This window comes from Malaclemys terrapin, chromosome 1 (genome assembly GCF_027887155.1).
Source record: "Malaclemys terrapin pileata isolate rMalTer1 chromosome 1, rMalTer1.hap1, whole genome shotgun sequence".
NCBI classification, from domain to species: Eukaryota; Metazoa; Chordata; order Testudines; family Emydidae; genus Malaclemys; species Malaclemys terrapin.
Genome location: NC_071505.1, coordinates 103,216,325 through 103,230,935, shown reverse-complemented (window position 1 = coordinate 103,230,935; position 14,611 = coordinate 103,216,325). Strand labels below are relative to the sequence as shown.

At 43.5% G+C, this 14,611-nt stretch overlaps 1 protein-coding gene across 1 annotated transcript in view; it reads left to right on the top strand.

The window, feature by feature from the left end:
• KDM7A (lysine demethylase 7A) overlaps positions 1 to 14,611 on the top strand; it is a 98,548-nt gene that overhangs the window by 14,130 nt on the left and 69,807 nt on the right. The window contains 1 exon segment of the mRNA XM_054033738.1: positions 12,885 to 12,970. Coding sequence (XP_053889713.1) covers positions 12,885 to 12,970 — 86 coding nt within the window.

Genomic DNA, 14,611 nt, shown 5'->3' with positions numbered 1-14,611 from the left:
AGGTTGTTCGTAACTCTGAACAAAACATTATGGTTGTTCTTTCAAAAGTTTACATCTGAACATTGATTTAATACAGCTTTGAAACTTTACTATGCAGAAGAAAAATGCTGCTTTTAACCATCTTAATTTAAATGAAGCAAACACAGAAACAGTTTCCTTACCTTGTGAAATCTTTTTTAAACTTTTTTTTTTTAGTATGTTTAACACAGTACTCTATTGTATTTGCTTTCTTTTTTGTCTTTGCTGCTGCCAGATTGTGTACTTCCGGTTCCAAATGATGTGTGTGGTTGATTGGTCAGTTTGTAGTTCTGGTGTTCATAACTCTGAGGTTCTGCTGTACTGTGGATGAAATATACCTGCAAAGCTGGGTCTCTAAAGACAGTGCCATTTTACTTTGCATTGACATGTCTTTTCTCTTCCATCAGTAAATCAACTTCCTCCCCAGGCTAATCAGTATTAACCACCCACAAGTAAAATCAGTTATGATGTTTTCCTCTCTATCACATACAACTCCAATTAATCCATCCTGGACTCCTACCTAAATAAAACAAAATTGAGTTATTTATCCTAACTACACCCCAGAATAAATTAATTCTGCGCTTACCCTTATTCATAAATAAGTGAACTGGAAGGAACTCCCAACTTTCCCTATAAATAAAGGAATTGGTAAACCTCTCTATTTTTTCTTGGCTCTGCTGTTACTATCCTGGACTCACAGGAAGCTCTCTGCCTCTCAGTTCCATTTTTCCTTATGGACTGTTATCTTACCCAAAGGGGCACTGAGGTGGGCTAGACAGAAAATTGGGGGGCTGTGTTATCTTCCCAGCAGCTACTGCTGTTTGGCTGCTCAGCTCTAAAGGCAGTACTGCTGCAAGCAGCAGCACAGAAGTAAACGTGGCAGTGCCATATTATGCCATCCTTAATTCTTCACCTTCTCAGAGCTGGGTGGCCGGAGAACAGTGGCTGTGGCCCCCATTCCCACGCGAACCCCAGTTCACTTCATACCTACCCAGCACTCAGAAGAACTCCAGTGCTTCTCGCACCCCATATACCTCTGCCAACTTGTCCCCTCCCCCTGCTCTCTAAAAAAGCCCCACATATCCTAAACCCACATCCGCAGCCCTTCATATATCCCAGAACCCTAGGTCCCTTAAGATGCCACACCTACAGCCCCTACACATGCACCCTGCCCATATCCAGATCCCTTCCCCCGACTCTGACAGCTTCTATGCTCCCTTGGACCGGCCATAACTTCTCCTCCTCCCCCAGCACCTGTTACCACAGGTACCTTTAGCCATAGCCCCGAGAGTGGAGCCAAACCTAGCCCAAAAATGTCCTAGAAGGAGGTGGGGAATCCCTCTGACAGCCTTCACAGAGACTCGGTGTAGCCAACTGCTCCAAAGAGAGACACCTAGCTTCTCTCCGCTGCCTGAATGGCCCACCTCCTATTGCACTTGAGCTGTCCAAGTCAGTGTGGCTTCCTCCCAGGAAGAGTGTTTAAAAGTGCGCCCCCTGGTTGCTAATAAGCCTGTGCAAAGAGCAATAGGCTCTGTGAATGGAGGCCAGACCAGGAGCTCAACCTGCTTTGCAAGATTGCACCACATGGGTGAGAGTCCTGGATCCTTTGCCATATCCTCAGGCACTCCCCAGCCACTGTGTGTGTTTCAAGTAGGTTGTATGTATCAGCCCCTATAACTGCCAACAGCAGTAGAAAAGTAAGGGTGGTAATATCATATCATGCCACCCTTACTTCTGCGTAAAGTTTGACCTTTGTGCGGGGAGAGGTGGCAATGGGGCGGGGATGGCAAAGGAAAATTTTGGAGTGGCTATAGCCCTTGCAAGTCCCCCACCCTCAGTGTTGCCCCTGTTGCAGTATAAAACAAGAGAGTTGATCTCTGTGGTACTCTGAACACTAACCTTTTAGACATTTATAAGTTAAAGACGTTAAATGACGTCCAGAAAAAAGCTAACAGACACTGCTCTCTAGCCACCCGGTACTGAAGGCAGAGAAGAGAGCAGCGGCTGCTGGCCAGGCATCTAGCTGTGAAGGGAGAAAGAAAATGTGGTCACTGGTTGCAGATGACGGGTAGTCACTCTTCAGTTTCTTCACAGCTAAATTATAGGGGAAAAAGTTCCATGGCCTCTGCAACTAGTTGCTTGTGAAAGATGGTCTCTCTTCTGAAGTGGTCACTAAGGCAGGTTTTACTATACTGTGGCATGGTCTGCATACAGAAGAGAAGAAGTTTCTTCAAGTAGTGTCCCTATGGGTGCTCCGCTGTAGGTGTGTTGGTATCCTGCACTGCTGATCAGAGAACATTGGTAGCAGTTTCCGTTAAGCCTGCACATGTGCTGTCTCTCCTCATGTCTTGCCATGAGGCTAGTCAGTATGCACAGGCTAACCCCCCTCAGTTCCTTCTCAACCACCCTTGGCTAGAGACAGAGCCATTCACAGTCCATTACGACCATTGCTTTCGATTTTGCATTTCTGTAGTTAGCCTCCTAGTACTTAGTGTAGTTATAGTAATAGTTTTTTCCCTTCCCCCAACGGGGTATGCCTGGTTCATGGGGCTTCAAGAAGTGCCTTTCTTGCAAAGAGGCAATCCCTGTTGCAGACAAGCACTTCCAGTGCATACACTTGGGGAAGGCCACATTCAGCAAAAGTGTGGTTTCTGCCAGCAACTCAGGCCCAGGTCTTGTAAGGATAGAGAGGTCAGATAGAAGATCATGTTAATGGAGGCGGCTCTCTGATCCTCTCGGGATCCTTGCCACAAGTTATCTGGCAGACGTGAGTCTTTCCCACAGCCCTCAACATCTAAATGCTGTTGGTTGAAGAAACAAGCCACTGACCCCTCTCGTAAATAGTTGAAAAAGAGAGCAGGAAGTCCCCATAGTGAGCCTTGAGATAGCCACAAACTGTCTCCAGCACGCTCGGTTTCCTTGGTACCGTTAGCACTGCAACAATCCCAGCCTGGTATCCACGGCTTGCGGAAATCTACAGTGGCAGGTACCATTGACAAGTCTACGAACCTGATGGGCATGGGCACAGAGTCAATGGTGCTGCGGGATAAGGACAGGAATAAGCACTCTGCTAAGAAGGCATTGCTGGTCCGCGATTCTCCAACAGTACAGTCATTGACGCCTTATCCAGCACCAGAGCAACTGGTACGGGCAATCTCCTCATCACTCCCCCACCTCTCCAGTACCGTTAACGGCACCGAGTCAGTCAGTACTGCCAGTATTCTAACACTCAAGAGACCTTTGTATATCAGATGTACTGAAGTCTCCTCTTCTCGGTACCGGCTCTGCCCAGCATGGGAATCTTCCCCTCTACCCTGCCATGCTCCCCTGCTCTCTAGTGAAGGTTTAGATAGCGAACTGGAGGAGGTGGCGTCACAGTACTCCTCCCAAGCCATTACCGTGCCCACTATCAACAGAGTCCCCAGGCATACTCTCGAATGGCCCCACCACTGCTATCTTGGTACAGCCACCCATGGGCACCACCACTGAGCTCTGTGCCGCCACCACCACCCCAGTGGCCATACTGGTACTCTTGGGCTGCATATAGCCACCATGTCTCTCGAGCTTCTAGCCCCACCCAAGAACCCTTGAAGTGCACCACTTCTGTCTCCGTATTCAGAGTTTCAGAACCTCCAGAAGAAATCGTGGAGGAACAAGAGGGCAATGTTGAGGAAGAGGTGACCCTGTCATGCCTCCCCCACCATCTCTGGCGGATGACTTTTGCCTCTTCCAGGACCTGGCAGAGAGTGGCAGACACTCCAGATACTGCTAGAAGAAGTCGAGGGCACCCACCATCATCATCTCCTTGACATACTCCATCCCCTGCCTCAAAAATTGTCCTACCCATTAATGAGATAATTCTGGACCCTGCAAAAACCATCACCATCGGTGTCACCTACCTGAGAGCAGGCAGACAAAAAAATATGTCCCAGTGAGAGACTGAATTCCTCTTCTACCACCCTTCACCCAACTCCATTGTGGTGGACACTATTAATTCCCACAGCCGTCAATAACAGATGAGGTCCACTGCCTATGATAGGGACTGGAAGTGCTTGCACCTTTTGGGGAGGAAGGCATACTCCTTGGCCATGCTTCAGTTTCAAATTGCCAGTTCCCAAGCCTTGATGGCAAAATACAACTATGTAAACTATTAGAAACTGAACGATTTTATTGAGCAGCTGCCTGAGTCGCATTGCAACCAATTTAAGGCTATCATCCCAGAGGGACAGTTAGCGGCCAAGACAATGCTACAATCTGCCCTCGATGCAGCTGACACGGTGGCCAGGTCCATCTCCATGTCTGGGTGATGTGACATGCATCATGGCTTCATCTGTCAGGCTTCCCGAAAGAGGTGCAGTCGACTGTTGAGGAACTTCCCTTAGTGCCTTCAAAGCTCTTTGCAGAGAAGAGTGATGGCTTTTGTCACACACTGAAGGATTCTAGTGCCATTCGCTGTTCACTGGGCATCTGCATGCCAGGACAAAAGAGAAAATTTAGTCAGCAGCCCCAGCACAAACTACACAACTCCCAATACATGGTTTAGCATTACTACGAGCCACAAAGAGAGAGACATTTTTGTGGCATAAACCATCTGACCTGCAATCTTCCTCATCCCAGCTGTCCATGTCCAAGCACCAATTTTGACATGTTGGTTGAGGCGTCGATAGACCACTCCCCCTCCCCCGCCAACCTCGACAGCTGAGCACTACTATCCACCCATTTGGGCAGCGTTCCACAGCACTTAGGAGCACATAATATCAGACCAATAGGTCTTAAAAATGGTTCTCAATGGGTACTCTATTCATTTTACCTCCCTCCCTCCTCCATCACACCATGTCTTCAGGGATCCTTCTCATGAGAATTTACTATGACAAGAGGTAGATCATCTCCTCTAGTTAGGAGCCCCAGATCCTTAAGTGGCCCCTTCAAGGATCTGGGGGGAGGGGATAGCTCAGTGGTTTGAGCATTGGCCTTCTAAACCCAGGGTTGTGAGTTCAATCCTTGAGGGGGCTACTTGGGGATCTGGGACAAAATCAGTATTTGGTCCTGCTAGTGAAGGCAGGGGGCTGGACTCGATGACCTTTCAGGGTCCCTTCCAGTTCTAGGAAATAGGTATATCTCCATATATTACTAGGAGCCATAGAACCAGTACTTCAACATCTATGAGGCAAAGGGTTCTACTCAGCACTTACCTCAGGTGGCTCCTGGAAGTGGCCAGTACCACCCTCTGGCTTGAAGGTGGCCAGGTGGCTCTCCGCACTGCCCCAGTCCACAGGCGCCACCCTCGCAGCTCCTATTGTCCGCGGTTCCCAGCCAATGGGAGCTACAGAACTGGCACTCTAGGCGAGGGCAGCATGTGGAGTCTCCATGGCCTGGCTGCCCCTGTGCTTACGGCCGCAGGGACGTGCCGCTGCTTCCAGGAGCGACATGGAGTTAGGGCAGGCAGGGAGCCTACCTTAGCACTGCTGCGCTGCTGACCAGACTTTTAATGGCCCCCATTAAATGGCGGTGCTGACTGGAGCTGCCAGGGTCCTTTTTCGACTGGGTGTTCCGGTCGAAAAATGGACACCTGGCAACCCTATAATTTGGATGTAAGTTGAGGTTGGAAGAGCATGAATCTGGTGGCAGCCAAGGTGTCTGAGTACCAGAAGGCCTGCTGATCCATCTGAACAATTTATAAATCCACCTGTATTTTTGCAAAGCTCCCATGCTTACTTACCAGTAACCACAGTTCAAAAATATAAATAAAAAATATATAAATATAAATAATAATCACTGGCCCCATCTTGAGTAGTTTGCTCTATAATTATGCTTGTTATGTATGAGGAACTACTTATTTACCTAGTTCATAGCAGTTTGGCATAAATTATAAGAAACAAATGAGTCCGCATAATTAAATCAACATAAGAGCTGAATATTATCTTTCAGAAAGCCTTTGACAAGGTCCCTCACCAAAGACTCTTAAGCAAAGTAAGCTGTCATGGGATAAGAGGAAAGGTCCTTTCATGGATCAGTAACTGGTTAAAAGATAAACAGGAGTACTTGTGGCACCTTAGAGACTAACAAATTTATTAGAGCATAAGCTTTCGTGGACTACAGCCCACTTCTTCCATTCTATATGCATCCGAAGAAGTGGGCTGTAGTCCACGAAAGCTTATGCTCTAATAAATTTGTTAGTCTCTAAGGTGCCACAAGTACTCCTGTTCTTCTTTTTGCGGATACAGACTAACACGGCTGTTACTCTGAAACTTGGTTAAAAGATAGGAAACAAAGGGTAGGAATAAATGGTCATTTTTTAGAATTGAGAGAGCTAAATAGTGGTGTCCCCCAGGGCTCTCTATTGGGACCAGTGCTGTTCAACATATTCATAAATGATCTGGAAAAAGGGGTAAATAATGAGGTGGGAAAATTTGCAGATGATACAAAACTACTCAGGATAGTTAAGTTCAAAGCAGACTGCAAAGAGTTACAAAGGGATCTCTCAAAACGGGTGACTGGGTAACACAGTGGCAGATGAAATTCAGTGTTGATAAATGCAGAATAATGCACTTTGGAAAACGTAATCCCAACTATACATATAAAGTGGTGGTTCAAAATTAGCTGTTATCACTCAGAGATCTTGGTGTCACTGGATAGCTCTCTGAAAACATCCACTCAATGTGCAGCAGCAGTCAAGAAAGCTAACACAATGTTGGGAATCATTAAGAAAGGGATAGATAATAAGACAGAAAATCTCAGATTGCCTCTATATAAATCCATGGTTCGCCCACACCTTGATTACTGCATGTAGATGTGCATCTCAAAAAAGATGTACTGAAATTGGAAAAGGGCAACAAACATGATTAGTGGTTTGGAACAACTTCCATATGAGGAGCAATTAATAAGACTGTGACTTTTCAGCTTGGAAAAGAGATGACGAAGGGGGGATATGATAGGAATCTATTAAAAAAGCGATTGGTGTGGAGAAAGTAAATAAGTTTTATTTACTTCTTCTCATAACACAAGAACTAGGGGTCACCAAATGAAATTAATAGGCAGCAGGTTTAAAGCAAACAAAAGGAAGCATTTCTTCACACGATGCACAGTCAACCTGTGGAACTCCTTGCCAGAGGATGTTGTAACGGCGAAGACTATAACAGGGTTCAAAAAAGAACTAGATAAGTTCATGGAGGATAGGTTCATCAATGGCTATTATCCAGGATGGGCAGGGATGGTGTCCCTAGCCTCTGTTTGCCAGAAGCTGGGAATGGGTGACAAGGGATGGATCACTTGATGATTACCTGTTCTCTTCATTCCCTCTGAAACACTTGGCGCTGGCCACTATTGGAGGACAGGATACTGGACTAGATGGATCTAGTATGGCCATTCTTATCTTTGTTTACTAATAATGCAGTATTGGAATGACAGTGGAATATAATAAGACTAATGGATGGCTATTGGCTCCTTTTTTTCCACAAAAGAAAAAAAAGAAAATTCAGTTTGGTCAATTCTTAGTAGCATGATTATAAAAATGAATATCTTTGGAATCCTTTGTCTAAGTCTACTTCCTCATCAGTCAGTTTGATCTTAGATTTAAGGTTTAAATGACTTAGTTTTACTCTCCAAATATTAATGATTTGTCTTAGTTATTTAGACTAGCCTTCAAATACAGTTCATTTTTTCAGCTTGCTTTTCCTATACAGAAGGAAATGTTTGTATCTGATGACAAAATTTTCAATCTGTTTATCAGTCTTCATCTGCAACCCAAGCTCTAAAATCTTTTGATTGTTTAAATGTGCTCCCTGAAGGAGTGACAAATTGTGACTTAAACGGAACACTTTCTGCTTACAGAATATCTCCAGAGCCATTTGGTGGATTGGGACAGTGACATCTTTAGCACTTTCTGTTGTCTGAATCTTCAGATTTTGCTTACTTGGCGTCCTTTTGACACTTGGAGACAATTGACTTGAATTAATGACTAACCAGACTTCCATGGGATCTGCCAAACTGATTTGGTATCTCCACCCCCATTCCCCTGGATAAAAATGCTCACGTTGGCATTCTTTTCTAGGGACAAGGAGTGGGAGGGGTTATTCTTTGCTTATCTTGCAGTAGTTGAAAGCTGGTTCTGCTAATAAAGGTACAACTAACATAAAAGTGTTTAGTTGGCATGTGCAACCTAGATACAAAACTGAGCATAGGAACTGTAGGCCATGCTTTAAACCTTTTGTGTAGTAATTTTGTTTTGATTTGTGGTAGTTTGAAAATTAGCAATAATACCTTATATTTTAAAAGGTATGGTATTAATCTTTAACACATACATAACTATTGCAATCACAAAGTAGCTAAAATGGGGATTTTCTTTCTATTTTATAAAAGCATCTTTTGGAGAGAAAATCCTGTGGAGATGTCATTTTTAAAATTTATTTTAAAGCCCCTTCAAAATATCAGTTTTATTTAATATGCATGCTATACACTTATGTATAAATCATTTTGTTTTAAGGTTCTCTTCATTGTACAAACAAACCAAAACAACTTCCATATAAACCCTGTAGTTAATATAACAATATAACTAATTTTGAAAGGATTCTGTTACTAGTGGTGGTGGGAAGGTATATTTGTAATCCGTTGTTACAGGTATAGTTCTAGTATTTTACTTTGCAAACACTTCATGGAGACTCAATTTAACTGCCTTGCAACTTCAGTTTTGTACTTCATTTCTGTAGTCAAATATTGGTCCAAAACAGCTTTAAAGCTCTTTTTTGGATGGGAAAGGAGAGAAGAAACTGAATAGGAGAGGGCTTGGGGGGGGGAAATGTTGAATGTTTGGTATCCTCAAATATTTTGTGCACATGTGGTTTTTTTTTTTTATTTTTTTTTATTATTTTTTTTAATCTGTTTTCTTTCTGGAACAGCCTTCCAAGGGGAGTAGTGGGGGATAAAAAACCCTCAGCGTAGCTTGATAAATTTATGGAGGGGGATGGTATGATGAGACGGCCTACAATGGCAGGTAGCTGATCTGTGATAGCTAGCATCAAATATCTCCAGTGGCTGGCGATGGGACACTATATGAAGAGGGCTCTTGGTACTACAGGGAATACTTTCATAGGTGTCTGGCTGGTGGGTATTTTCCACATGCTCAGGGTCTAACTGATTGCTATATTTGGGCTTGGGAAGGAATTTCCCCCTGGGTCAGATTGGCAGAGACAGTGTTGTTTTTTTTTTTTTTTTTAAACTTTCCTTTGCAGCACGGGTGGGCCCCAGCTGTGTGCTAATTGGGCTGCGGGTTGAGAACCGCTGGACTAGACAATCATGATGGTCCCTTCTGGCCTTAAAGTTTTGAGTGTACATGTTGTACAAAGATTGTGGATATTTTTGTGGTGCACTTAGAACAGTTTTCTATGGCATAGTCAGGAGTTTGACTTGTGGCTCTCAATTCTAGTGAATTAAAGAGTTTCATGGCATTCTTTTAATATATATATGATGTGTTTAAAGTTTTTTTTAAGTTTGTCCTTTATAATAAAAATAAAAATGAAAAACGTGCCTAATAAAAACATCTGTCTGAAACCATCTTAAAACTCTTATCACAATTAAAGGTGAAGGGGGTGGGGGGGAAGAGATTAGCTTTTAATACTCTGGTTGAGTTTTTTGATAGCTGTGAAATTACCCAATGAAACCTACATATTTTTTACAAAAGGTTCTATTTGATAAATCTTCTTTATCTGGTCAGTGAGAGCATTTAATATTTTCTTGTTAAACTTAAGAGCATTTCTATTTTATCTTTAGACCACTTTTAATGTATTGTTATAGACAATAAAATAAACATTTGTGTAAATACAACTATTTATTTTGAATGCAGAGCAGTTCAACTTTGATGCAGAGTTCATTAGTTGTGTTCCATGAATACAAACATTTAAATTGACTTCTCATGCAACCATATATAAACACTTGTGACTAAATGTGATAAGATCCCTAGACCCCAGTGGATTTCACTGATGAGTACTCTCTTCTTGACAAGATATGGCACATGAGCTTTGCATGTTTAACCAATTTGCTGTAGATGTTGGGTCTGTTATGGTTTGGGGCCTAATTTACATGGCAATAGTATTGGTAATTATCTGTTTGTATGGGATTTATTAATATGAATGTTCAGTCTTGTCTGTTTTGTAAACTTTTATGATTAGTGCCCAACCAAATTCGTGGCCATGAAAAACGTGTCATGGACCATGAAATCTGGTCTCCCCTCGTGAAATCTGTTTTTTTTTTGTGTATTTACCCTATACAGATGCTCCCCGACTTATGCGTAACTCAAATTTTGCGTAAGTCGGAAACGTATTTCCGACCATTGCACAAAACAACAACAACCCCCCCCCCCCCATTTCTTGTTTCCAGAACTTTTTCTGTAAGCTCGGATTGGCGTACGTCGGGTTTACGTAACTCGGGGAGTGTCTGAACTATAGTTTTCACAGAGGAGAACAGTGTTTCTCAAAGTGGGGGGGTCCTTACCCAAAGTGAGGTTGTGGGGAGGGGCATCTCAAGGTTATTTGGGGTGGTCACAGTATTGCCACCCTTATTTCTGTGCTGCCTTCAGAGCTGGACGGCCGGAGAGTGGTGGCTGTTGGCCGAGCGCCCAGCTCTGAAGGCAGCAGCACAGAAGTAAGAGTGGCAATACCATACCATACCATCCTTCTGTGCTACTGCTGGCGGTGGATCTGCCTTCAGAGCTGGGCTCCCGGCCAGCAGCTACTGCTCTCTGGCCACCCAGCTCTGAAGGTAGCGCTGTCACCAGCACAGAAGTAAGAGAAGCAGTACTGCAACCCTCCCTACAATAATCTTGCGACCCCCTCCCTCCCACAACTCCTTTTTGGGTCAGGACCCCTTGTCATAACTATAAAGGGAAGGGTAACATCCCTCCTGTGTACAGTACTATAAAATCCCTCCTGGCCGGAGACTCCAAAATCCTTTTACCTGTAAAGGGTTAAGAAGCTCAGGTAACCTGGCTGACACCTGACCCAAAGGACCAATAAGGGGACAAGATACTTTCAAATCTTGGTGGGGGGAAGGCTTTTGTTTGTGCTCTTTGTTTTGGTGGTGGTTCGCTCTTGGGACTGAGAGGGACCAGACATCAATCTAGGTTCTCCAAATCTTTCTGAACAAGTCTCTCCTATTTCAAACTTGTAAGTAAACAGTCAGGCAAGGCGTGTTAGTTTTTATCTTTGTTTTCTCAACTTGTAAATGTATCTTTTTGCTAGAGTGTTTATCTCTGTTTGCTGTAACTTTGAACCTAAGGCTAGAGGGGATTCCTCTGGGCTCTTTAAGTTTGATTACCCTGTAAAGTTAGTTTCCATCCTGATTTTACAGAGATGATTTTTACCTTTTTTCTTTAATTAAAAGCCTTCTTTTTAAGAACCTGATTGATTTTTCCTTTTTTTAGATCCAAGGGGGTTAGATCTTGATCCACCAGGAGTTGGTGGGAGAGATGAGGGGGGATGGTTAATTTCTCCTTGTTTTAAGATCCAAGGAGTTTGGATCTGTATTCACCAGGGAATTGGTGAAGAGTCTCTCAAGGCTACCCAGGGAAGGGAATTAGCACTTTGGGAGTGGTGGCAGCGGACCAGATCTAAGCTGGTAGTTAAGCTTAGAAGTTTCATGCAGGCCCCCACATTTGTACCCTAAAGTTCAGAGTGGGGAAGCAGCCTTGACACCCCTAGAATTACAACACTGTGAAATTTCAGATTTAAATATCTGAAATCCATGAAATTTAAGATTTTTAAAATCCTATGACTGTGAAATTGACCAAAATGAACTGTTAATTTGGTAGGGCCCTATTTATGATATAAAAACTGTTCTTTAATCTTTCATCATTATTGATGAACAAGTCACATACTTTGAAGAGAGAGGAATTCTGCCAAACTTTGGATGCCTCTCAGCAAAAAGAGTATTTAAACAATAAAATTTGTCTTGAGAAAATTCTATATAAGCACTGCTTTTCTAAATCATTAATCTCTAGTGATGCAAAACCTGCAAAATATCACTATCAATACTTCATTTCATATCCAGCTATCTTGACTAGAAAAACTGACCTTTTCCAACCCTGCTGGGTTTTTATAGCCATCCATATGTGTTGGTGTAATCTTACCAAGACAGGAAATAACCTGCTGTAATATTTGGTCTAAATAATGTGTTTATAAATGGTCTAATTGTAGGTATTTTATAATAAGCATTATAAAGAAGTTTATTTATTCAAAAGGATGCATATGTTTTGCAGAGCACAAGAATACACTTAGTGTGGTCACTTTTAGCTGCTGTTGGGTATAAGGAAAAATGAATAGCATACCTTATTTCCCTTTGATGTTTGAGAGAATAGCAGTCTGTGTGCTTTAAAAAAATTTTTTTGTGTACAGTATGCTACCAAAGACATGCATTGCCACATGGGAAGCAACAGAGCTTCCATGATGTTTTCTGTAAACTACCAGCACTTAGACTTCAGTAATACCTTTTTTTTCTGGCTTTGCTTTAATTACCTTGCACACCCTGCTTCTTGTAATTAAGATCAAAGCATTTGTGTAGTTACACTGTGGAATTTACTTCCATCTGGTTACTTTTTATCAGATACTTTAATGGTATTCCCAATTAAACTTTGATTTGCATATTGTTAAAGTAGCTGTATAGATGCTGAAAGTGACAAATATAGTTTGGCTCTAGAGTGGAGTCTTGATGTATGTAGTTCTGAGTGCATAAAGCTGCAATATGGTCTGGTAAATGTTGCTAGACTTAACATTGATTTTTTTTGGGTGGGGCGGGATAGAGAGGAAAATAAAAGGACTTGGACTATTGAGATTTTTTTTTTTATTATGAGCATTGAAAACAATTTTTTTCTTTTTCAGCTGTGTCAAGGTAGAGGAGCACCATGCTGTTGATATTGATCTGTACCACTGTCCCAACTGTGCAGTTCTGCATGGACTATCCTTAAGTAAGTACTGAATGCTCAAACAAAGGGTGTAAATGACTATGGATATTCTTTCCCCAACCTGGAACTGGAAAAAATTGTTTGGAAGGGCATTCAAAATGTAACAGGCTATTTATGGCTGAATCTAAGTTTTAAAAAATAGTCTGGGGAGGTTCACATGATGCATGGCAGCAGATAACTTGGGTTAGAGCACCTACAGACTTTTTTTCCTAATGGTCATTATCCCATAAAAATGTAAACCACAACTAAAGATCAAACACAGAGTAATTTAACTGAATATTTGGATTGTGACTGGAGTCTGAAAAAAACAAAATTGAGTTGTAGGGGAGAGAGGATGATAGTTACTTTTTAAGTGACTTGAGTGTAGGCAATGATGGTGCATCATTCTTCTCACGCTTCATTGGACACTGGTGAAAATAGCAGGGAAATGAAAACTGCAAAAATCCTAAAGGACCACACTATAAAAACAAGGAGCTCTTATTCAAGTGATTGCTCATGTCCATTCCATTGTAGGGTGTGTGCTTGCCACACACACCAGTGCCGGAAGTTTTTCCCTCAGAGATATTTGTAGGGGACTGGCTCTGGTACTGGAGTGGTGCGTGTATGTAGTGGTAAGAGGGGTGCCGTCAGGTTCCCCCTCCCTTAGTTCCTTTTTACCACCTGTGATGATGCTGGAACGTCTCCTTGCCTCGGCAAGTTTACGTCTCTCAGCTGTGTCTAGTTGTGAACCTTTTGTATACTGTTGTTAAAAACTTGTATAGTATTCTAGTTCCAGTAGTGTTAGAGTTAGTAACAGTTGATTAGTCCTGGACAGAACTTAGTCTAGGGATGGGTCATGTCCTGGTCCCTGGGCTTCAAGCCTTGTGACTGCTGCAAGAAACCTGTGCCAGTCAGTGATCCCCATGAAAGCTGCCTTAAGTGCTTGGGGGGAACCCACATGAGTGAGTGTCTCATCTGTAAGAGCTTCAGGCCACAAACGAAAAAGTAGCGGGACATTCGTCTTTGAGCGCTCCTTATGGAGTCAGCTCTCATACTGGCATCGGAGCCGACTAGATCGGACTCTGCTCTGAGCACTGCAGCCTCGGTGTGGAATGTGCCACCGGCACCAACCTCAGACCGGAGCTGATCCCATCCCCAGTACCAGCTAAAAAGCAAAGAAATGTTGGGAAAGGGCATTTCCTGTGTCCTATAAAGAGAAGGAGAGAGCCGGAGGAGAGCAAAGACCCACGAGGGGCAGCTCTTTTGCCGTGGACTGTGGCCAGGCTCCGGCACCTATTGAGCTGTCAAGTCCCCTTCGATCCCCGGAAAGCAGCAGAGGCACTCGGCACCTGGTGGTGCTGTCCATGCCGGAGGTCTCTCAGGTCGCTACAGATATATTGTCCCTTCTGGTGCTGTCCACACCAGCTACTGAGGTGCCAAATTCAAGGGGAAAACCTACCCTGGGACCCATCCAGCAGTCTCGGTCAGTGCAGGGGTTGCCCCACCAGCGCTCACCTGAGTAGCATCACCAGCCCCCGGATGCGGGTCGGCTTACCTGCCAGAGTTCCCGGCATGGTTCCCCCGGTCTGTAGGCAGTGTTCACCGGGATCCCGGCATTGATCGTCGGCTGTCTGGAGCAGCCCCTTGGAGGCGTGTCGCCAGTCC